At 32.0% G+C, this 27,176-nt stretch overlaps 1 protein-coding gene across 1 annotated transcript in view; it reads left to right on the top strand.

Annotated features, from left to right (window-relative positions):
- LOC106686599 (limbic system-associated membrane protein-like) overlaps positions 1 to 20,448 on the top strand; it is a 222,716-nt gene extending 202,268 nt beyond the window's left edge. The window contains exons 7-8 of the mRNA XM_067051999.1: positions 18,052 to 18,186; positions 20,386 to 20,448. Of these exons, the coding sequence (XP_066908100.1) occupies positions 18,052 to 18,186; positions 20,386 to 20,448 (198 nt within the window). The remainder of the gene's footprint in view (positions 1 to 18,051; positions 18,187 to 20,385) is intronic.
- Positions 20,449 to 27,176: the final 6,728 nt, after the last annotated feature.

Genomic DNA, 27,176 nt, shown 5'->3' with positions numbered 1-27,176 from the left:
AACTATACCTCTTTTCCACATGACATAAAGTTTTATTATTTTGTTTTTCTAATCCTTAATTATTTTCACCAATTTTTATTTTCACAAAGATGTATAAATTGCGATCGTGAAAGATTTCGAAGTTCACATAATAAGCATCGCAAAATGGTCGGGTACCAATATATGTTTATGAATGAGAACAGGCAAACTCAGAAAAAAAAAAAGTCCAACAAAACAGAAATCACATAGTTATACATATGCAAGTATGCCTGGAATATAATAGAAATTTTTTTTGTGAAATTCGGATTACCGGCATTGCTATATGATTGATCTTACGCTTTTTACCATATTCTCAAAAACATGCCTAATGATTTAAACCAAACTCTATAAATATAAATAAAAATGTACAATCAATGGGGCTTTGATATCGGCTAGGTGTTTTCTTCAATGATATAGAATAAAAATGCCATGAATACGCAAATTTTTCAAAAAGACTTTATTTAAAGCAACTTAATCTTTGTTTTTTTCGAATATAATTAATAAATTCTCAGCGTTAGCAGTATTAAAAAAAATTGAAAATCATTAAATAATTCAAAAAATAATATAGAATTATTCGTGTTTTTATGTAGTGGATCACACAATATATGATAGTTGAAGTGAGCCAAGAAGGCTGTGGAAGTGATATGAGGAGAATGGACTTTAAGGGCAGGCAAAGACATTCTTAGTTTGGCGACCAAAGGGGAAGGTTCCCGCAGAACTGATATGATGCAGGTAGCAGAGATATGGCATTCAAGATAAACACTCAGCGTTAGAGACACATAGGGAAGTCAATGAGAGTATTACATTTTTATAAGCGGAAGTATTAATTTTCATCCCTGATATAAAATAAAATGTAAAAGAGAATCTATTTTGAATAATTGTAGAAGAAAGAAAAAAATTATTTAATTTAGTTTGTATCAACTGATAAACCAGGGGGTCTTCTCAATAACCACCTGTATCACCCTCAAAAAACTCCGTTTTTTCAAAATCAATATTTTTAGAAAATCATAGTTTTTTTTTATCTTGTATTTTTATATAAATAAATGTATGTCTAAGAATTCCAACTCGTACATTTATCACAAGTACGACAATATTCATACTTGTTTAGTATTTTAATAGCTATATAAACGCGAAAACATAGTAACAATAGTGTTTTCTTACTTAACCAACGAATGATAATATAATATATCAATTATAATAGGATTATAATATATCCATATAATATTATATATCCAATGCAATCCTTACTATGATACATAGTAAGGAGAAGTATTGTCATCGTGGATAATAATAAAGTTACCGTGTCAAACGACCAATGATTAATTCTAGCTCTAAGTATGGTGGTAAGTGTACTAGTGCAAGAGCCGGGAAGAAAAAAAAGGCAGTTATTTCACCCCAATTTTTTATTACTTTAATGAAAACTATGTATAATTACTAGTCAAAATTGATGAGTCTTCTAAGAAAAGTTCCCCTTCCTTTTCTTAACAAATTCTTATCAAATCTCAAAACGTTAAAAATCATTAATTTTTCATTCAGAGCTCTATATCTTTAAAACCTATAACAACACCAGAAAATCTTAGCCCTAATAGAGCTATTTACGTTCAATAGTTCCTGAGATTTTTTTTTTAAAGCTACATTTCATAAAAATGTACTAAAGGATTAGTAGTTAGTAATGTATTTTGAGAAATCTATATTTCAAAAACCATTCGACGAAGACATCTGCTATTAGCACTCAAATTAAAGCTAGTTTAATGCACTATAAAGTAGTTTATGGCGCTTTTCTTCGTAGGAGTAGTAGTTTTAATAACATTTACTATAGTAAATTGATTTATTGTTGTTGTTTACTTCGAATAAATTTACTAATTTCTTAAAATAAATTCACTGACTACTGATCTTTCAGTACATTTTTGAATGAAATTCTGCCTTTTTAAAAACTCATCAATTTTGAATAGTAATTATACATAGTTTTTATAAAAGTAATAAAAAATTGGGGTGAAATAACCGCCTTTTTTCTCCTCTTGGGCTCCTGTCCTAAACGCTGTTCTATTCTTCTAACACACTATATATTTTTTCCAATTGTTCCACTTAGTTTTATATTATCTCTGTTAATTTTATTCTATAAGTGGTTTGTTCTAATATGTACTCCCTTACCTAAAACAGTTCATGTTCTTAAACAGACGCTCTGACGCAGGCAGCATCGAATTACTAGTTCTACACACTTAACATCATTGCTGTCATGTTTTCGTACACAAAATAAAGAGTTTCCTCTCCAATAAATCGTATAAGTTTAAATCAGGAGGATTTATTTAAAGAATTATAGTATAAAGACATATAAAAAATCATTTGTAAAAAAAGAAGTTTTCGTGTGGTAACTGGGAATCGAAACGCAGAAGGCTATGCTCAGTATCAGATGCGGAAAGAAGAAATGAAATTAGGATTTATTTACCCATTATGCCTAGGAGGAGGATTTCGGGAAGATTTGGAGGTTCTCGAGCGTTTTGCTAATATTGTAAATAAATATATTTAGCGTTTTAATTTCAGTCCGCTGGTGTTCCTCAATGTAGTATCCTCGGTCCCATCCTCTACACCGTCTATACAGCCGATATCTCAACCTTAGCACTATCCTCACTACATATGCTGATGACACATGTGTGCTCGCAGTTCATAATAAACCATTAATTGAATACCAAACTCTTCTAACAAGTCCCATCAAATCACATTTACCCTTCGTCGTAAACCTGCCATACAGTTTACTTTAACAATGTTCTATTACTCCTGTCAAACAGATCCGCTACCTTGGGCTACATCTGGGCAAACAGCTAGCCTGGAATCCTCACACAAGACTGAAAAGACAGGAAACTGCATGTCACTTTCGACTATTATACCACTTACTAGACAAACGGTCTAAACTTCCAACTCATTACAAAAGACTGATCTACATGATTGTAATAAGGCCAATCTGTACGTATGGAGTTTAAGTTTGGGGCTCCACTAAACTTTCGAATCCCTCTCGTATGCAATCCTTACAATCCAAAATCCTTCGTAAATCCTCAATGCTCCTTACTTTGTCACAAAGAAAAACATACATAAAGACTTAATGTTCCCTATCTAACCGATCTAACCCGAACCAGATATCATTCCTTACATTATAAACTCCCTAACCACTCAAACCCACTAGTTTCTAACTTTGTATCCTCTTCCAGACGTAATAATCCTCCGAGACGCCTAAAAAGAAGATGGCTACGAGACCTGCTAGTGTAAAAAAGGTTATTAGAGTGTTAGCAATGGGTTGTACTCTACATGCCTGTTTCACTTCATTATAACTTACATAAAATTTACTGAATGTACAGATGTAAATTTCAATAAATAAATTTTTTTTAAAAAGGCCTTTTAATTTATCAATATTTTATAAATAAAATCTTTCTATATTAATAGGAGTATCCTTAGTTTCAAATTATTTATTTTTATTGCTATAGCTTTTTGTAATTTTTATATCAATTACAACTAGCTTAAGTCCTAAATTGCTAAAGATAGTAATCACTGTCAATGAATAATTGTTGAAATTAATAGGTAGAGCCTCTATTTTGTGATAAAAGTTATCCTTGCACAAAAAAATAATTTAAAATCTAACTCATAATTTGCTGTTGCAATAGTTGATATCTTTCCACCATAAATATATTTGATTTAATAGTAAATAAGATTAAAAATAAAAAAAATCATGAAGCAGATGATTTAACACATGCAGATAATTTAAATTAAAAAAAAATTATTTCAGAAATTTTAGATGTTTTAGCGTATTCTAAAGCATTGTCCTGAAATATGGAGAGCACAATTCGAAAGTATGATTTCTTATTGATGATTTACATGATAAAAATATAGTTTATAATAAAAAATTGGCATAATTGTAATATAATTTAGTAATAATAACTTGTTTTAATATTGTTAAGTACAGATAAATATGGTGTTGGGCTCCGTCAGCTGTAACGTGCATAAATTAAAAATGACCCTTTTTGGAGAAAAACGTAAAAAAAATAAGTGCAAAATCCAATATATCTTTGGTAAATAAAACTGTTGTCAAAAATAACATTCCAGGCATGAACTTTACATTGGTAATTTTAGTTTCGCACACAAAAAAAATTACTATACTGGGCTGGATATATCTATGGCCATAGTAATATGTATTATAGAACTCATTCACACTATATACAAAAATATATACATTAAATACTAAACAAAATAAGAAACAGAAGAGAAAGAAATAATAATAATAAATAAATGCCAAAAAAATATAAATAAATAAATAAACATCTTAAACACAATCATTCCTCTTTACATTTCTATCCATTTCTATTCATCCTGGAGAACTCCAAACCGAGCTCTTCCTTCACTTGTGGAGGGAAGGGAAGGTATTACTACATTTGAATTAAAAATTAGAATACCCAATGAATCTAAGGCACTTACGAAGTGTTATCATTGTATATTGCCTACTGTTTATTCTCTTATCTATTAATAATACCAATATAGCACAATTAAGGTAAGGAAACCAGTTTGCTACGCAAGGTTGAACTAAATGGCTTTTATGGGAGACGTCAGAAGCACACAGGAACTATCCAAGATTAGCTTCGAGTCAATGGACAAAGGGAGAGTTTCCAGAAAACGCAGCTCGTTCGGAACGCCTTACTGGCCTCTGCAATATTGTTAGTAATCAAATGATTTTTAACTAATGTAATGAAAATATGTCTCGATAATGCCTCTGCACAAAGTCACTGAGCACTCAATAATGTAAATATTACAAAATATATTACGCATCTTGCTTCTAAGAAAATATTTTCTCTTTTGTTCTATTGCAGTCAACAAATATTTATTAAAAATTTAAGAATTACGTTGTTAATTTTCATTATATGCGCATATTTTGAATAGCATTTATCCCCCATGCACCGTTTTGATTTCCATCCAATGGTTTGAGACATTAAATATACTTATCCTCTTCTGCTTTTTTCAAGGCTGTTGATGACCGCAGCCTCAAAACATCTAATCTACCTTTCACTATCATAGCAGTTGAAGTTCACTACATGCATATTTTAAAGTATTACTTTACTAAATGACGGTGTGGACATACGCATATGAACTTCGTGGATGTTGTTATGGTAAGGAACAAGTGACATTAAAAAAATTTAATTTTTTAATTTTTAAAAATTTAAAAACGGTCAGGTACCGATTGATTTTGACTAAACACAACTATTCCAATATAACTAATTCATCATATCTATCGTATTAGATTTGTTGGAATATTTCCCGATTTGAAATAATTTTTTTTTTATGTGGGTCTCGGCTGTTGTTTAAGAATCGCCGAGATAGGATGATATGTGAACATCAAAACACATGTTTGCTAATGTAGGACTTAAAAGTTACCCATAGTATACGGATCAGTCCTAAGGTCATCAGGGTGTAGTGTACAGGAAAAATGTTGTAATATGAGAACCACGACAATGAGAATCGATGTGCACCTGACGAATAGATCATTTGTTAGAAAGATAATATATTATAGAGGATCGATAAAACGTTGTAATATACCGTCTACTACATTATAGAGGACTTTTTCCTACCGCACTCCCCACTACCGGGATAATACGCACGTAAGTCAATCCTAATCGATTATGTCTCTTATCAAGTTAGCTCTTTACCTATTCCCCTTTCAATGAATTTTCCTGAACTAATTTGATATGACATTGTTCAGCGAAATTCATTTTCTTTCAATTTAACTATGTGCTCATATCGATTTCTGCATAAGTCTAAATCAAGTTCAATTATACCCTTCATTCTAACCTCCATCTTTTATGACTCAAATTAGACTAAACATTCATAGGATGTGCAACAATCAACCCATAAATACCAAATCTAATTAATTTTATTTTCTATATTTTTTGAATAATTTATTTATTGTTATTTACAACTTTATAAAAAATATATACAACATGTAAATTTGCTGTAGGCGACATAGTGACATGATACAAACATGCGGAGAATCTACCCATTGATAGAACTCCAATAACATTTCTAGAGGAGAAGATCTCGCGGTTATCTTCTTTTCTGACGCCTAGGAGGATTATTAGGTAATGAAGGAGAAGCCAGATTAGAAACAAGTGGATTTGGGTGGTTGGGAAGTTTATCATGGAAGGAATGGTACCTGGTTTTCCAATGGTTCCAAATCGGCAAAATGTAAGCCATTGAGGTCTTGATGGATAACTTGATTTGTGACTAAGTAAGGAGCATTAAGGATTTTACGAAGGATTTTGGACTGTAAGGATTGGATTCTGTAGGAATTTGATGGTTTAGTGGAGCCCCAAAGGTCAACTCCGTATGTCCAGATAGGCATTATAATATTCATGTAGACCAATCTTTTGTAATGGATTGGCAATTTAGGCCGTTTGTCTAGTAAATGTTGCAATAGTCGGAATCTACGGGCAGTTTCTTGTCTTTTTAGTCTTGTATGAGGATGTCAGTCGTTTGTCGAGATGTAGTCATAAGTAACGAATCTGTTCCACAAGAATAAGTGGGTTATTATTAAAGGATAGTGCAAGAGGTCATGGGTTTACGACGAAGGATAAATGTGATTTGGTGGAATTTATTGTAATTAATTTTAATCTTCCAATTTTGGAAACATTCTTCAAAGGTGGTGATGTGGGATTTGAGGGTTTGGGATACAATGTAAGGATCATTTTTCACTGAAAATAGACATGTGTCATCGGCATACGCGGTGAGGATAGTGTTAGGATCTCAGCTGTGAAAACTACATAAAGGATAGGACTAAGGATACTATCCTGAGGTACACCAACATACTGACGGAATAGGGATGAATAAGCACTGTTGTAGTTTACTTGAAATAATCTGTCGGAGAGATAATGAGGAAGTGTGTAGGAGATATTTTCTGTGTTTAATCTTATCCTTTATCTTTTCCACTCCATGTTATTTGCCTATCTTTTATTCAACTCTTACAATAAAAATCATCTTGAATAATAAAAAAGTATATTATGGTCAGGCGTGTTTGATTTATGGTTTATTGCAACCACGCTTATTTTCATTGTCTCCCAATGTCTATTTCACCACATTAGTAAAGCATTTAACCTTCTAAAACATTTATTTCAAGTGAAATTTTAAAAATATCCGGTGGTTTAGGAATCTATTAAAATTAAAAGTTATAATACACCTTGAGGATTCACAATTGCCTCTGATGACGTTGAAATATTCGAAAACTTTGAAATTGGAAGGCTGCTTAAAGTTGTGAACTGGAGCTGGGGGGAGGGGGTGAAGACCAATGGAGGAGACAAGATAGAAGTGCCTTTAATGCCCCTCGATCGGAATTGAGTCTTCCTGCTGGGTATTTAGGTGTCCGTCCTCCGTCCTAGATCCCCTCCTGAGTATTTCACTTGTCAGAAGAGATTTACCAAACCCTCCGCTAAACTGTGCGAATTATGGCTTGGCCTGTCTCCCTCTAATCATTTTGAAAGGAAGATAAAATTTATTATTCCTTCTCGGAATCGATATTGAGTCTCGATCTTTATTTCTTTTATTTTACTTCGCGATGATGCTGAATTTTCAATCCGAATTTTTACTGGAAATATATGTTTTAAGGTATCTTAAGTCCAAAAAACCAAGTCGTGCCAAATAATCTATATGAGTGTGTGATCAGTCTATCTCAGAAACGGAAGGCTGTACGAAACTGCAATGAAAGTTGTATGAAACTTATTAAAGTCCAATTACGGAATTATTCACCATTTTTATGAAAAAAAGCTCCAACGTTCATATATTTCTATTAATTTTTATTAGAAATATAATTTTACAATTATGAAAGATAAATAAATAATATCATATACTAAATAAAATCAGCAAAAATTCCATCATATTATTATTATTATTATTATTATTATTTTTTTGTAAAAATAATGTGTTATCTTTTATTTACTGTGGAAGGCTCAATAGATATTGAGCAATAACAACGACAATGATGAAAATAGAAATTATGTACGATGTAGTTACAAGCCCAATATCAAAGAAAAAGGCGAGAAAGATTTTCACGGTTATAAGAAAACATCGAAACTAAAAAAATTTACTCGGTTCACTCATGTTTCTTACGAGCTTAGGTAACTGTATATCAGCGGTAGTTTGTGTTTTGAGTTTGAAGGGCCGTTCGTAGCTCAGATGGTTAAGCCTAAGTCTATCAATCTGAGATCGGGGGCGGAGCTGGTTCGAATCCGGTCCGAGGCATTGATTTTTTTTCATTAAGTGGTGGTCGCACAAAATTAAAAACTTGACCTCCAAGATTAGAATAGGTTGGTCACCTGAAGATGACCAGGCAAACATCATTTTCGATGTGGATAGCTTAAAAAGAAAGAGAGAGAGATTTTATAATAACATTTAATGCATATATATGTTAAAAAAGTGAAAATGATAAGAAGGGACCAGTTGAGTTCAAGAATTAAGGGAATCTCCTAACTTCGAATTCAAATGAGGATTTATTATATTAAATCACTTGTGGGTTCAGAAGCCCTCCTGGGGCACACTTAGGCGGTAAAAATTAGGTGGGTACCCTTGGAAACAAAAACTGGCAGTTAAGCATGATCTTTAACAAATCACCTCCTTTCACAACCATTGTTTGAGAAACAGTACATCCTTACCCTCACCCGTCTTCATGGTAGCAGTGGACCATTTTTCCGACAATATAATTAGAGAACAAATTAGATATTTTTATATCTCATATTGCTCAATAGTGTTAATCTTCTCTTGTAAATTTTATCTATACAAACAACTTAATACAATAAAAAAAGAAAAGAAAACAGTGTCTTCTAAAACTACCTCGGTAGTCAATGGCATTGCCCGAGATAAAGACATTCGATCTAAACAATCTCCTTTTTTTTTTCTTCCTTAGGCAGTATTGTCCATTCAATCTCGGGACTAACTTTCGCCTGGCGACCTAATAGTCCAAATAAAATTTACCGGTACTTAGCTTTTAGTGCTTGTTTTGTCTTTTAGTACTAAAAAGGAAGTACTTGTTATTGAACGAAAGGTTTTTTAGACTCTAGGAACGCTTCTTTATTTTATTTAGTTGAAATAATTTATAAAACCAGATCTATATATTTATTATTTTAAGTACATATATAACTATATATTCAGAGTTTATTGGAACAGTGGATGATAATATAATGCAAACATTGAATTGAATTTTTATTCCTTTTCAAAAATTGTCATTAAGTTATATCTTCTCGAATATTCAGTTAAATGCACAAAATTACCAAGGTAATGGTTAATAGCTGTTCAAATTTATGTTCTCCCCTTGTTCTGGTTCCAAAAAATGACTATGAGGTTAATAAATCAACTTATCAAATACATAGGTTTTTGATTATTAGTATAATTGCGGACTGGTTTGTGATTAGTGAATGATCAGTTTCTTTTGAGTAACTTCGTGCGTAGATGACTTTAATATGCGTTCATCACATCATGAAGTTTCGTCTTTAGATATTTTAAACGAATAAAATTACAAGAACTAACTTCAGAACCAATATCAAATTATCCTAAATGGATTTACGTTCTTTTCGAATAATTCGTTTGATTGAGTTAGTCATAAAAATAATATATCATAACATATTATACGTAGTATTATAACACATTTTATATTTAAGTAGAGTAATTTAGAAACATTGCAATTCTTATTTCATATTATATATTGGATATATTCTAAAAGAAAATATGTTGGAGTTATGATGTTAGACAAACTAAAACAATAGAAAGCTTTATAGAGAAACAAAGGACAATTTTCAAAAAATTCTAATTGTCTTGAAAATTGAGGTATGTTGCATTCTGGCTTCAAGTCATTTAATTAAACTTGGTTAGGAATTACTGCTCCAGTAATGAATATGCTGCGAAACTTAAGCATAAAATAAATTTTAAAAAATGTACTAATATTTTGTAAAGATTTATTTAATATTGATAAGATTTATTTCATATTGACTTATTTAATATTTTATAAAGATCATACTCTATAAGTGAATATGTTTGAACATGGGTTAGATAAACTGAAACAATAGATAGCTTTATAGAGAAATAAAATTATCACTTTTCACAAAATTCAAATTTTATTCAACATTGCAGCATGTCAAATTCTTGCTCAAAGCCATTAAATTATACTTGGTTGGCAATTATTGGCCTAAAAATGAATATAGCACGAAACTTCGGCATAAAAAAAAGAGTGTTATATGGATTAATACATAATCGTAAATAAATAGTATTTATTAACAAGGAAGAATAAAATATATTTGACTGCTGACAAACAGGTCCAACTACAGCAAGGAAGTTGTTTTTCAACAATAAATTTGGAGGAAGCTGTGGATGCAGAACAAATTGCCGTCATTTGTCCTCGCCTCTTTTCCCATTTCAACAACTTTCCCTTTCCCAGGTTAAGTGAAGTTTATTCAAGATACTATCGATTGTTCTTTTCAATAAACTCATGTTTTATTGAGATCCATACGCAATTTACGATCGATTAGTCGGACAATAGATATATCGGGATACAAGGACAATTTTATACTTTCAATAAGTTAAGCTTGGATATATGTGAAATCCAAAACAATACAATATTGTATTAAAAGATTGCTCTTAACAAAAAGTACTAGTGGATCAATCAACAATTTGAGCAAACTTTTCTTTCTTACTAAAATGAAATAAAAATACATCAGTGTTTTGCGCACTTACGCAGCCTCCGCGGGCTCAGTACCAGTGACGCGGCTGCGTTGGGATCTTGAAGAGCCCTCACGTCTAGGGGATAGAGTGGGCTAGAGGATCCTCAAGTCGAGTGTGTAAATATTGTACGGTCAGTATGAATGTGACTTGTATTTTTTATTTTATAATTTTGGTTAGAGTGCGATCAACTATGCCAATATTGATTATTACCCACGTCTGTGGCAGATTGTATTATTTGTCAAAACAGCAATAAAAAAATATTTTTAAAAATATGCCTAAGTAACAAAAATTCAACTACATATACGTAATTAATGAAAATTTTGGTCTTTTATAATGTGTCCCCTTTGATACATTACTGATTAAAATTGAGCGCCATTAAATTTATAATATCAGTTTAATTTTTTTTAAAAAAAGAGATGCTAATAAAGTCTAAGAGATGAAATTTTAACCATTTGTGACAACGGATTAAAAAAAAATGTGTTATGAAAATATTGGATTTTTAGTGTAGGCATATAAATATAAATAACTACTCGTTAGAAATATTTCAGATTGAAAATACATGATTTAAAAAAAAAAAAAAAAGATCAAAATATTTCGAGGCAATTAAAAAAAAAAAAATATTCTTATATTGTCGAAAATATTTTTACAGTTTTAGAATAAAATGATACATACTTATATGAATAAAATGATATATACTTTACAATCAAGTTGAGGCTTTTATATCGGAGAGAAAATATTGTATATTTTTTTTAGGACTGTTATTTAATGTTTTACAAGGATTTAAATTCGATCCGAATATCGAAGCACCAAGAAGCAAGGCAGTTACACCAATACGATATGGGATCTTTAAAATAAAAAAATTAAAACACTGAAGATACCTGAGTAATTAATACATGTTTTCATCCTCTTGGATTGAATAAAAATTGGTACAAAAATAATATAAAATTGACAGAAACGTATAAAATTTAATTTGTTGGCTTGGTATAAATTAAACCTAGTAACTATTGCAGATGTTATTATCTACTTTACAAAAATAAAAATATAGATTGGTCTTTAATTAGAATACTGGAGACTAGGAGTGGTAAAAAAAACCTATCAGGATTTTAGGTTTCCATAGATTGTACCGTATACTACAATTAATTTTAATAATAACAGCTTTAAAGCTAAAAAAAAAGAGACCGTAATCTACGGTACTATCTTTTGAAGACGTCCAGTTCATAATGAAATCAAGCTCTTTTGTTGTTTTTTTGTAAGATGTGTCACTATTTAAGGAATGCAGCGATATTATCCATTGTATACTGTGAATATTGATAGTGTTAACTTGAGCTGTTAACATTTCTCACTATTCCTGTGGGAGCAGTTTATTGTAACCGTAATCATAATTATAGTTCTATGAGGAGACTATTTGATAACTTGTGCTAATCTATCAGAGATAGCCTTGTCCGAACTAGTCCTAACAGACAATGCTATCAGGGGAAGATCAGTCCTTTAGATTATGGGGGTAGTTAATTTTTTATATAATTTATATGGCATTGATTAATAGAAATGTTAATGTTTTTTTTTAAATCATTATTTATGTATATTCAATTGTGTAACCGATAGAAATAGTAAAGGTAAAAGTGGTGTATATAAGCAAGATAAAATACTGAAAAATGTTTTTAATGTGCAAAAGGGTCCTGAAATGTTACTTATTTGGATCTATCTTGAATCATATTGAATCCCCAGTAATTTTATCGTATTAAAATCCTATTTTAGATCGCCTCTCTATAGGGGATGTATTTTTATAATTTATTTAATGATATTTACAACTATATTTACATAATAATATGTAGAGAAACTACCCATTGATAACACTCTAATAATATTTCTATATTTCTATATTAGGAGAGTGTTTTGAAGTAGCTTTTCAACATAAGCACTCCGAGGAAAGATAGTTTAGTTGAGTACTTACTATGATATAAGTGGGCATTTCCTATTGGTACTTACTAGTGCCACAACATGAGAGGTTAGATTGATCACCACAGTAATCAGAGTGATGAGCTGTTTGAGAAATACCAAATTTAAATTTTATTTGAAGACCTTAACATCCCATTCGTAGCAGAATTGGCCCAAAACAGATATGCGTTTTTTCATTCCAAACTCCTTAACCATCCTAACCCATTAATTATTAATCTGTCATCCTTAACAATCCCTGATAATCCTCCGAGGCGTCTGAAAAGAAGATGGCCACGGGACCTTCTAATTTAAATTAATGTTTGAACTACCACCGATGGGTGGTTCCTTCCCTAGATTTTCAAGTGTATATGAAACATACAACATATTTACTAATTGTATTATTTTGTACAGTTGTAAATTAGATTAAATTAAAAAAAAAATATTTGTGTTAAAGAAATGAATCGAGCGAGATGCACTTTTCGTGATTCAATTACCTCCTCCCCCCCCCTCTTCCCCACCAATGCAAATTCTCCCTAATGAGAGGGATCCAATAAGCTACGGGCGCCTCGATCATCTCGACTTTCCCGGGCCTATGATTCAATTTGGTGGCACTCTTCAATCCTAGCGGAGCCTCAGATTGGGGAATGGAAATTGATGTCGTTCGTCGAATCGAGAATTACTAAGTCTACTACTACTAAGCAGTCAGGGATAGTAGTTTTCCCACAAATTAATAATCATCCAGATTTTTTAAAATTAAAATTGAAATTCAGGAAAAGTCAGGACAGGAAAAAAAAATTACTGAAGAGAATTATACACTAAGTTAAGAAAATGGCAAGAAGAGAAGTTGAGAGCCCTCTTCCTAAAACAAAACTCCAACACAAACTCAACTTACATTCAAAGTTGAATAGTTCAGCCATTAAAATGGTTGGAGTAGTTTTGGTGCCACTTTTAGGAATACAGAGCTTTTAGTTAAGCCACTGTTGATATTGCACACAAGGTGAACGTGCAATGCAAGGCTGTACCGTGCAAAGTATGAAAATTAACAAGACCAGTCAATAAAGAAGGGCTGTGGACGATAAACCGAAAAAAAAGTGTTGGCGACAAGAGAAAACGTTGAGATGATAAACTAAAGCAAATGTAATAAACATTCTATTTACATAAGGGGATACTGTGAAGTAGAAGTTGGAGACCAAATGGTACTCCAAGCGAATGCCCTGGCTGTCGCAAACAAATGCCACTTTCTCAAAATATTAAAAAAAAAAAAAGGAAACATACAGTACGATGCAGCATTTATTTTGGGCTGTTTTTCCTCCACTGCTGGAGACCTACAACACATAAAATAAACTATACTGTCAATTATTTATTTATTATTCATTTTTCCATTTCAACACCTCTGGAGTTAATTTTTTTATAACTTATCAGGAAATCATTTTAAGCTTGAAATGTAGATAAAAACAAACAGACATTGATGAACTATGAATTTTACGACTTAAAATGCAAATAAAGAAAAACAATTTTATACTATTGATGTTTCCATTATTTTATTTATTCATATTTGTTTGAATGTGTTATCTGTTTGATTGTGTCATTTTTATAATCCTTCTTTGTTTTTAATTATAATAAATGTTAAAAAAAAAATCTATTTAACTTGCATTTTATTTATACAAGGTTTAGAAGTCGATATTTGTAGCAAAACCAAATTAATATATTTGAAACCTCTAGCCTTTGGCTAAATTAAAATTTAAATTCAATCAAGCGTTAACTTTTATTCATTTATTTATGCATCACAGGATAAAACATTAAACATGTTTCCTCGCATCAGTTACTTATTGGTGGTTATAAAGTATTTAATTAATTCTAAAGTAACGTTTGGAATTTAAAATAAAATTAATTACACCTATAGACGGAAGTGATATTAGCTATCCTATATTGAGTCCTTTATATATTTAAACCTTTTTCATAGAAGGAACAATAAATAAATAATAAACTGACCCAGTTGGGACGTTTATAAAAACCTATATTGATCTACATCGGGACCTTGTAATAAATTCATGTTCCTAGATTTATGGTTTTGTCCCGCCTTACTAATAGCTGAGGCTGAGTGGAATTGCAATACATTATTTATTCAGCGTGTATGTCAGCAACTTCTTATTTATTAAAAAAGAACTAATGTTTCAGGGAATCAGATACGCGCTACCGTTTTTCAACATTCAGATACTTCATTACTAATAAATAAAATAAGAAATATACTAAATTTTTAAAGATAATGACGTAGCTTATTGCAGTTGTGTCGACAATTCCATAAAAAAGTATGTAAACATCACAATGAATTCTCAGAGCCAATGTATGACTCGCTTGTCTCTCTGATACGTGTATACTTTAACGAAACAAAATCAGCTTGATTTTTCGCTAATTTGTTTTTAATTATTTAAATAATATCAATGTTTGGAAAATAAATTCTTAAACCTAATCAGTAATGTAATTCTGTATTTTTTTTTCATTCTTTTCATTATATGGTAGGTAAACCTGTAAGAGAGTCATGTATTAATTTATCTATACATGACCCTTGCATAAAAATCAACACGTAATATGCAGTTTAAAAAAATATATAATTTATTAATTGATATTTACAACTGTATAAAAAATATATGGAGAGCGCGGTGGCACCGCGATAATGCATGATGCTACCAACTCCAAGGACTCGGGTGCGAATCCGGCTGGGCAGGAAATTGTTTTCAGTTACACTGTAGCCGTGAGTTAACCCAGTGGGTCCTGGAGCCCTCCTAGGGTTCATCCAGGCTCATAAAATGGGTACCCTTAATTGGGTAAAAATCTGGCGGTCGAGCGTGATTCTAACTAAATCACCTCCTTGCTCAACCGTTGGTCTAGTAACAATACTTCCTTACAAAGTACTGAACCACCGACCCTTCTTGAGTAGTAGCGGTACAGATTTTAATTAAAAATATAGACAACAAACAAATGTGATTCCAATAATATTACATTCAGAGAGTAAACTCATCAAAATTTGTAATCATATCTTTCGATAACTTCCAGGATTTTGTGTTTTGGTCATCCTGTGAACTGATTAGTACCTTCGAGAATAAGAAAATAAAGGTCTTCAAAACTGAAATTAACTTTATAAACAATTAAATATAAATGGCAAGCATATTGTGAACTGTTAACATCGAGGGGGGGAAAGTATTTCGTGAATCTTTTCTTTTTTTTTCAAGAAATGAAATTTAAAACATCGAAGTCATGTCTCAAAAGATGATGGTACATTAATCCTTAAACGATGGAAAACACTAAATAATTTTTGAGGCCTGCAAATGTTAGGATAAAACGAAAAATTCATAACCTTGTTCAAAAATATTTATTGTTTAAAATCAGCATTTAACAATTGTGCGCTCTGTCTAATCAAACACATTCAAAATTTTAGATTAAGAAACCAAGGCATACAAAATAAGCAGATTTTGAAGAAGCTCCTTCTAAGTTGAATACGATTAATGCCGCAGGGCGCTTCGGTGTTACGGGTTAGGTATGAATAAATGCCGTAATTTATTCCTCATAATGGGATTTATTCCTCATTTATTGCAAATAATGGGAACCAAAATAACTTCTTAACCGCTACGTACTTCAAAAATATATATATTTATATTATGAATGTGGGGAATTTAAATTAGATGCTAAAGAAACTTCTTTTATTAGATTTCTATATAATTTTATTATGCTATAATTAATCAATTTATAACTTCAGTGAAAATGAGCATAGCGGTCGAAAAATTTGAAAATAAATAAACCCTGGAGTGATTCCGAGAAGTACACGTAATGTACCTTTTGAATACATGTATATCGTGAATTTATTCCGAACGCCAATGGATGTCCTTGAGAAAAAAAAATCATTAAAAATTGATTTGAGAATAGTAAAGTTATGAATAAATATTAATAAAAAAGTATTCATTATATCCATGATCCAGTTTAAATTATTTGGAACTATGCTGGGTGTGCATTATTTTAATTAGAAAATAAACATTAAACTTCGTTCAAGATTGTCGTAAATAAGTTGGTTCACAATAATCACCGTTGGTTATGAAATGTATCACTTATTAGAAAATGTACCTCTGTGGCATATTATCGGTACATTAATCTCCATGTTAATATATCTCCCTGTATATTTACATGTTAGACAAACCCTTATATACACCATCGACCGTGGTGTATGGTATCTTACAAAGACCACTTCCTTCATCAACCATTGATCCTATCACAAAGGACGCTATTGGACCTCAATGCCTGAGGCTTATAAAACAAGAGTAGTTATATTGTTTTTCTTCATAATACTCACTCCACGCTTTTTTATTGCAATCATTTAAATTAATTTAATTCATTGAATGTTTTTAAAATAAATAAAATATTACACGGAAACTCCAATAGACGAATTTAATTTCCTCTTCATCGTGAATGATAATAATAATTATCCTTAAAAATAAGCAACAAATCTATCAGGAGTCTGCAAAAAGAAAACAGTGGGCTGCCCTCACTATCTGATCTTCCCTGCTGCGTATCGGTTGCCGCTTTTAGAGCTATAACTGGTCACAACAACTTGGGTGCTCATCTTCATAGAATTGGAGTAAGAGATGATCCTCTATGGTCGATTTGCTTCGAGGTAGACATGACATCCAACCACCTATACGATAGTTGTCGCCTCGATGACATAAGGAGTGATGATGAGACTAACTGGTCCAAGTTTGCAACGCTTTATTGGGCTGCCAGAACCCTTACAGTCATGACGTTTTCCTCTCCACCAATTCCGTTTTTTCCACTTAGCATATATATTTTTACTCTTTGTTCTAGAGGCCATTCTCGTTTCATGTGGGGTTAGATTTCTAGCACTATACCGAATAACAAAACCACTGCGTAGTCCGTCATGCACAAGAAACACAGAATCATAGCAAACTTAATAAGAGACATTAATTTGAGAAACAGACCCACTACATGCAAGTGATGTAGAACTGATTGCTAAGAGATGTTTTGAAAACTAATGGCCGAAAAATATTTAACGTCCAGATGATGAATGTTAATAGTTTAATTAAATACATTTGCCATTTAGTTATTTTTTACAAGTATCTTTTATTTAGTTTTTAATTTATTTATTAAAAATAAAATAATCTTTATCTAAAATATTTGTTCAGCAATTGTTTAAGTAAACAATATGGAATAAGTATGCAAATCTACTTTTTACTCAATGACATTTATTATGGCTTGAAGGTACATTGTTAGTAACCTCCACCGCTTTCATAATCCAAACTAAGTCAATTAAAACCTTAATTATTATAACACTACATCCATTTCTTATTATTGTGACAGGTGGCAACCGGAGCAGGAACCCTGACGCACCTGTTCAACCTGCTAGTGGCAGTGCCGACGGCCGACATCCTCGGGACTGGTGAGATCCACATCGGCCAGGGCAGTGCCATCAGCCTAGTCTGCGTCATAGAGAACGTGAGTCTAAGCTATAGAGTAATTACTTGTAGATTTAGAATTTTAGATTGAGTCTTTCTAAGTGATGCATTTATTACTCCAATTATGAAAATAAATCGACTTCACGAGGCAAATCAAGTCACTAGAATGCATATCTTGCAATGAAGCATTTGCCAGACCAAGATTTTAATAGACTAATTTCCGGCCAATTGAAGATGAAGTTGTATGCGACTTGATGGTGACAGTCAGCGACAAAGTACACGATGTTGATAGAAACCAGGATTCTGTAGCAGATGGAACTACCATAATAATCATAAGTACAATATTATTTTTATTACATAATAATGAGTAATTTGAGATTTTTGGGTGACTGTTGGATTTCTAAGATTAGAAACTAGCTTCTATTTAGCTATACTGCTAGATTACAGCTAGCTAATAGGAGCTATACAGCTGAAATGGTTGCAAACTAATATGTTAACAAATTTGTTATACTAAAACATCTATTATTCATTAAAGTCCACAGACAGAAACGTTATTTCACTGTTTTTGGCTGGATACCTGGGCACTGCGAAACAGCCGGTGAATTGGCTCTGAAAATCCTAGACTATCTATTAGAGAACTATCCAACACAAATCCGAAAATAAATGCAATAATGACTCTTATGAGGTTGATGCCAAAAAAAAAATTGAAAAAATATCAATTTGCTGGTTTGTGCTCCATGCGCAACCCAAACATATCTGATATCAATTATATTATATATATTGTAATATTCAAAAATTATTTTAAAAAAAAGAAAACGAATTTTAATTGTTTTAACTAATTTCATATATAAAAGATAGCTTGGGTTCAAATAAAAAACTTTAATCTTAAATAGATAATAGAATTTTATTTAAATTTTATAACATTTTTAAGACTCTTTTCTCAGGGCGGGTTTCCAGGGAATCAGAAACGGGCGACACTTTACCACTAATAACACTTAAACTTAATTAATAGCTACTTTACAAATACAATAAATTCCAGTTAGAAACAAAACTAACCAAATACACATCTGACAACAATCTGATAATTGTTGATCTCTTCTTGTCGATGATGCAATATCCCAACTCCTAACAATGGCTTCCACTCCTAGCCGACAAAATCAAGAGTGCCCGTTTCCTCTATTTATTTTCAATGTTCACTGGTCGATCCAAAAATAATCGGTTGTAGTACAATCGCTCTGCTTTATTTGCTATGATTTACGATGTAAATATTTTATTGATAATTGTTATGTTCTTCTATTTCTTCTTTGATTATTCTTTTTCTATAATTATTGTATAGAAACAACAAAAGTTGAAAAATTTCAATCTATCTCAACACAAAAAAAAACTCAACACTTCGGAAGGACGCCCACCACCATCTTTCTTGTTTGAACAGCGTATTTATTTTAGACAATGAAAACTGGTTAGCTTGATTTTTGATTTAAAATAAAAAATAAACAATACTGAAACAATATACATAAAATGAAAACATAACTAAAATAATTTATCTATAAATATCAACTATTTATTAAATAAGAGGATATTACAATATATATATGAGCTTTTGTAATACATTAGGTGTTTAGAACGCTTATCGAGCAAATGAAAGGTTATACGGGATTTAATAATATCTAGTAATTGTAATTTTGGTCAATAATTACAATACAGTGGTCCAATCAAATAGTTGAAATTACTAATAAAAATTTTAATCGTAGTATTAAATTACAATAATTGGGAGGCAATTGCAATTGCTTTCAGTTTTAACACTGGTCCTAGGAAACTGATTTCGTAATAGGAATAAGTGAAACATAAAAAAAGTTCATTCACGAACATTTTTAATCAGAATTTTTAAAAATTTAAAATGCTCCTAACAGTCTATAACAAATTTAAAATACTCAGTTATCCATACAAAAAAAATACTCATGCTCTTCAAAAACTGATAGGGCATTTATTTTGAACAAAAAAAAATCGAAATTTAATTATTTTAGATGCAAGTCAGGAACAACAATAAAAGAATCATTCTATTCAAGCAATTCCCTAAGTGTGTCCAATCTCCCCAGGGCGCCGCGAAATATTCTATTAAACAATTTGAAAATTTTCTTGGAATTTCCAAATCTCGAATTTTTCCGCCAACAATCGGTATGCTGAAAAATTCCAATAATTTAGCAACTTTCAAGTCTTTCATTGTTTTCTTTCCAATTAGCATCTTTGTAAACAGCTAGTGCGCAAGCACGGCTTCCCTACTCATGATTTAGTCACTAAATAGTACGAAAATAGTAAGTATCTGTTTTCCAAGGTTTCAAGAAAGTAAAAAAAATAGAAAAAAAATGTATGTATTAAGGGCGCCGCGGAACAAAATCCGATTTCTTAGGAAGCCGTAAACCGAAAAAGATTGGGAACCTCTGTTCGAGTCAAAAAATTATATTGTCATCTTCTGGGAGACTAGGTATAATGCAACAGGAGTGATAGTGGAATAATAGTAGGAGGAGTCACTGGGATTTATTTTATTTATCAATGTTAGACCTTTTTTCTACTCCCGATTCTGCGGTCGCACACAGAAACATGAGTTTTTTTTTTTTAGTTTTTTTTTTTCTGACCTAGAAAAATAAACATAAACAAATTAAATATATACAGTAAAAATGGGTGTATATATGCAGGCAAGATCAATATTTGCCTGCATATATACATCCATTTTTATTGAATATATTTAATTTGTTTATGTTTATTTTTCTAGGAGGTCAGAAAAAAAAAACAAAAAAAAACTCATGTTTCACTGTATGATATGCAATGAGGATATTGCAATAATGAGTTCGGGTATAAGTACTGGCGTACTGAACAAGATGTTTCTCTGATGCTATGCAACAAGTCTTCAGCAAAACTGAAGAGTGTTCACGAAAGATGAGTAGAACGCGTCCTAATATGCAACTAGGTTGAATATTCTATCAGCGAATAATGAAGAGATTAGAGAAAATGTTTCTGAAAGGTAAGACTCCTTTATAGCACTTCATTGCTTTAGATTTTTGTTGGGTTCATATTTCTTGATAACCTCTTGTAACCGAGTAGGCAATTTTATCGGATAAATTTTAATAACTTGTTAGACGGATATCAATTAAGCATTAATACGAAAACGCTACTACATAGCTGGTATATTTAATACTGTAGGATAATACTCTGCCATCCCTCAAACGGCCGTGGAGAGGAATATTGGAATTTCCAGGAGGTAGAGTTGCTTCAAGAGCTAGATTAAAACCGTTTATTTATTAATTCGGGTCGTCGGGAGGATCCTTTGTGACGCTGCTCGGGGATTCCTCTTCATAACTAGTTATTGTGTAATAACTACCGAGTGCGAGTCTCTTCAACACGGAGGCAATTAGGCTTTTATTGTTATACACTACCGCAAACATGTTCACTCAACAATTAATGAATTGTTCCATGACATAAATCTTAACTCACAAAGTGACATAAAAAAACAACATAATAATGCCCATAGTGTACTAAAAGGTATTTCTCACATCTACTAAGCCTAAAGTAGTTTTGATTAAACTCATTAGGGGTGAGAAAAATGATTAAATGTCTAAAATTATCTATCTGTATATGGAATCATCCATATCAGGTATCCAAAACTGATTAAATATATCTAATCATAGAATATCGAGAAATATATTATTTAACCTTTTACTGCGATGTACAAAAATTGTATGCTTGCCTCAGACCTTACTCTTTATATATATATTTTACATAACGTAACTTAATAAATTCTGTATATACTTTTTGCATATAATGTTCTACTATGTAATTGACAATAATGGTTTTAAAAAAAGAGTATGGTCTAATTTAATAATTATACCTAAAATATTAAAAATTATAATAATAAAAACAACGCAAAGGTGTGGCACCACCGACCCAGGATTGGGCCTGGGGGTACCCGGCTTAAGTTTTTTCTACGATATGCAGTAAATAAATTGAAAATAAACAGAATAGTCAAAAAATATGACAGCTCAATAACAAACATATAGAAATAAAACCATCAATTCCATAAAAATAATATATTTGAACTTGACTGCTCTAAGAAGTTAAGAAAGGTAACGAAACGCAAAAAAAAGGTAACGTAAACGTTTAAAAATCTTAAAGATTGATCTATAAGCTCGCCAATTGATTGGAATCGAATAGAAATTTTTTTGTCACATTACTTAGACAATAAATTTTTATTATTAATAGTTAATACAATAATTATCATACTAAAATAAATTAAATATAAAACGTAAAATATTTTTAAGTTTTTTAATAATTTTGATTGAAATTTTTAAATTGACATTTAATTTTAAAGAATTGTATTTTCGAATATTAAAACTTTGGAACCCAGTTTGATGTTCGCGTAGGAAATGTTGTCACCTAGTGTAAATAAAAATACTATAAGTGACATGGGATTCCCAAAACTCCAACAATTAAAACCGGTATTAGTCAGTGTGCAAATGGGCGTGTAAAGTTGTAGGACTTGGTAATGAACGAATCACTAAAATGTTAATAAACATTAAACCGAAGCGTAGGTGGGAGGATTGCGTCCAAACTGATGCGTTGGGTTTGGAAGGGACAGATGAAGACAGGGATTGGTTATATCAGTATCGGACCTTCGTATTCACAAAGCCTTTATTATTAATAATTATTATCCGACTGGTTTTCATCCTAATAATATATTTTTTATTTAAAATAACTAATTACCTTTATATATTAATGAGAATTACGTTACTTCAATCTTCTTTTATATTTATTTCATTATCATAATAATTAGTATGAAGTATTTTTATAGGGATAAGAATGGAAGGAGCCATTGTAGTTGCTTTAGTTGTATTATGTTTATTATTTTTTTCTCTACCGTAAGAAAGTTAGGGGATATTGAATTTTCAATGAGTTGGAACTTTGCAGCCAACGGTTTGTTTTTTTTCTCTACGTATAAAAAAAGTTTAGAATTATTCAATTTTTCATGACTCAGTAACCTCAAGTAGGGAAAAAATAATGGTCAGATATCGTATGATAAATGTGAAATATTAACTCGAAGGAAAAAAAAAATAATTATATTAAAAAAGTCTGACTCGAGTGTAAGACAAAACAGCATAAACTTCAGAGCTCCATTAACTCTACTATCGTTATTCAAACAAACTCTAAATTAAAACACTAAAACATGGACCGAGTGCCTCTGGATTATTAATGATATTTTACCAGGACAAAGTTAACAGGCACAGGCCTAAGGGCAGTGAAATATTTTCTTAAACCAGACTTTTCTTGGCTCGGAGAAATTCATTTACGCTGTTTGATTTCTAAATAGGCCAAACCAGCGTAACTGGAACATTCTAATATTAACGAACTATTGCATGTACAATGGGGAGAAGAAATTGAAAAGAGGAATCACATAGTTTCAAACCTAAATATGTGAAAAGGAATTTTTATAGTTCAATATATATTTTAGTACGCAATGCAGAGGTCAACATTCTTTTGATAAATGAAAATCCTTACTTTAGAAACTTAAATAAAATTTTGGACCAACTCATTCATTAAATGGAGATCAAAAATTGAGAAAGCTGAAGTGGCCATGGGAAAAAAAAGTGCTTCCCATTTTTTTTCAACTTTTATTTCAGTGGCGGTCCCACGAAATGAAAATGACCCTCGACCATATTAGAATAGGTTAGTTTCGTTTAGATAAATAGCCCGTATGTCATAAGTGACCAGGAAGGGGGTAATAAAAAAAAAAGATAACTTACAAAGTAAATTAAATTAGAACAAAATTATTATTCGAAAATAAGGATGAATCGCCTATTTTTGAGTTCCTCAAATCTATTTAATTATTTGATTATCAAATCTATTTATAATCATGAAAAAAAACATATTAATGTTACAAAGACACTATAGGAATGGGATGTCAACAAATTTTCATGTAATTCATTATATGATGAAGATACGAGACACGTCGGTAGGAGAGGTTTTTTCTCGTACCCTCCATTGAAAATAAGGAATACTTAGGTACAGTGATATCAGTTGAAGTGTGGTGCCTTCTTCTACCCATTTTATGGGCTTTGTCGAGTGTACACTGTGTGTGCAGAATCGATGGCGCCGTGTGCGCATTGAAACTGTGATGAGCGGAGTGGGTCCACTTTGCTGGTTGTGATAGTCTTAGGTTTAGACTGCAGAGCCCAAACCTCGTCCCATGGTAAGAACATTTACCAAGGGAACATCCCCTTCCCATCTCCCAGGTGGTGGTGGAGAGGCGATTTCCCGGAACAGCAGGTTGGTGCAGGCCTTCAACCCATCAAAAAATTGTATGTGTCTCCGGCCAATGTACTCCGGCACAGAGGGCAGCTGGAGCTCATCGTGGAAGACATTGTTTCTGGCCCTCTGTAACGCTGTTCCTCTCACTATCTTCCGAAGGACAGAGTTCTGGAAGCTCTGCAGTCTGTAGAGCGAGGTTCCAAACATGTGTTTGAGCGGGGCGCACCGTAGAGCAGCGCTGGTCTAATGACAGCTTTGTATATCTGGAGCTAGAGCTTGAGCGAGAGCTGCGGAGATTTTAGCAGATGATACAGTCGATAGCTCTTCTTACGGGCGAGCTTCAGTCTCTCACGAACGTGGCTAGAAAATGTGAGATGGCGATGGAGTGTGACTTCCAGATAGAGCAGGGTGGTGGAGATCCGTTGGTCGACCTCTTCAGTCCTGAAGTGAGTAGGCAGTGTTTTCTTACCTCTTTGGTATGGCATCACGATAGCGTCTGTCTTGGCGGGATTCACTCTAATTCCAATCCGCTTGAGTTCGGCAGCGATGGTGTTAGCTGCATCCTGTGCATGAGACAGCGCAGTTGGAGCATTAATGCTGGAGGCATAGATGCCGATGTCATCAACATAGGCAGCAACCACTACCTTCGGGTGCTGGATCGATACCACCGGGGGAGTGAAAAGAACGAATAGTATTGGTCCCAGCACAGAGCCTTGGGGCACTCCACAGGTGGTAGGAACAGGAGTCGAAAAGCTTCCGCCAACCCGTACGACGATAAACCTTCCGCTGAGGTAGTTTTCAATCAGTCGGGATAGAGTGGCGGGAAACTTGAAGTCTTCCAGTCGGCGGATGAGAAGCGGATGGGAGACACACACCAAGGCCTGACTACAATCCAGAGATATAATAGTCAGAAGTGCAGTACTTTGCAAGGAAGTACTGTTTCTAAATCAAAGGTTGTGCAAGGAGGTGAATTGGTTAGAATCACACTTGAAGGCCCTTTTCACCCTATTAAGGATACCCACTTAATGAGGCTGGGTGGGCCACGGACGGCTCCCGGATTCACAGGGTTGACACTCGGTTACAGTAGCAGAATAAATAATTTAATAATAAAGAATTTCTGCTTAATATGTTGATTCACGGTACCTGGTGGATGATAAATAATGGAAAAAGTCTTTGGAATTCTATTTGATGGTCATGAATTGTATTTGGTCATTCTCTTTTCCAATTCCCCAGTAGGTTGCACTTCCTTGCGGTTTTCTACTCTGTGTTAATAATAATAAATCAATTGAAAGAAAAAATGGTTACTACCGGATTCGAACCCGGGTGCCTCGAGTATGTTCTACAGTGTCTTGCCCAATGGTAGCTCAATAGCTACCCACTCCTATGAAAATGATTTTTTTTTTTAAACAAAATAATTAGATGGCCCTTGAACCATGTAACCAGCACTAAGCTATGCTAAAATATTAAAAAGTAATAAGATTAACCTGCATTTAACAGGAATCTCTCCCTCTTCCGTACTTCACACATCTTAGTTAGAAAACACATAATTAACATTAACAACAATTAATTAGCAGTTATATCAAAAATTAAAACTGAAGTAATTAAAAAGGATGTTGTACTTTTTTTTTATTGAAATAATACAGACTGTCACACTTAAAAGCAATAGGTATCGAGGTTGTACGTATTCAATAATAAAACAAATTGTTAAATATCCAATAAAATGGGAAATAATAACGATAAAATAATCAAAATGATACATGAACACCTCAAGTAAATAAATGAGTTATATAATAGCAAAAAAAGCAAACAATTAAGAAAATAAAATAAAGTGAAAAAACAACTTCAGCCCATTTATACGTTTATTCAATATTTTCATTTTTTAAAATGTGTAATGCGATTTATATACAACCTTCTTACCAAATATACTATCGTTTCTGTGTTATAATTGTTTCTACATATAATCTGTATATTAAATATATATGTATTTAACAACTTTCATTGAACTGTTCATGAATAATAATAAATTCTAATTTAAAAATAAATCAGGATATATTAAAAAAAAAATTAGATTTTGAAGTAGTGTTGAAGTACAACCGGTGGTTCCTTCCCAAGATTTTCAAGTGTAAATGAAACATACAACATATTTACTTATTGTATTTATTATTTGTATAGTTGTAAATCACATTAAATGAATAAATAAAATAAAAGATTTTAAACTCTAATATTTATTTTGTAATTATTTTTCCCAGACATTTAGATATTCTGTTTTTAGGAGTAAAAGTTTAAAAACATAAAATATAAACAACCTGAATTAATTAATGTAAGAGGTAGCCAGACATAGGCTATTCTAGGACAAAGTTATCTGTTTAAACTGACCATTATCTTTAAATAAACTGACCATGGGGAAACTGTTCTAGAAGTTGTGAGAGAGGATTAGAACTGCAAACTATCGGAGTTAGTACTAAATCCTACAGGGGGAATTAAACAACAGTTTTCCCTTTCTAACAACTTTCATAAAATTTATTTACTGCAACGTGTAAAAGCACATACGCGTGAAGAAAAACATATACTTTTTAAATAAAAATAACATTAATTAAAAATGTCCCCTAAATATATGATTTTATACACAATATATATTTTAAATTATAAAACTACGTTTAGTACTACATAATATAATAAAATTTATAAATTATTAAAATAGATTATGTCCCATAGAATATTAAATTATAGTTT

This window comes from Halyomorpha halys, unplaced genomic scaffold (genome assembly GCF_000696795.3).
Source record: "Halyomorpha halys isolate HHAL.00 unplaced genomic scaffold, Hhal_1.1 Scaffold845.1, whole genome shotgun sequence".
Lineage (NCBI taxonomy): Eukaryota > Metazoa > Arthropoda > Insecta > Hemiptera > Pentatomidae > Halyomorpha > Halyomorpha halys.
The sequence above is the reverse complement of the archived record's forward strand: the minus strand, read 5'-3'. Positions and strand labels throughout refer to the sequence as shown.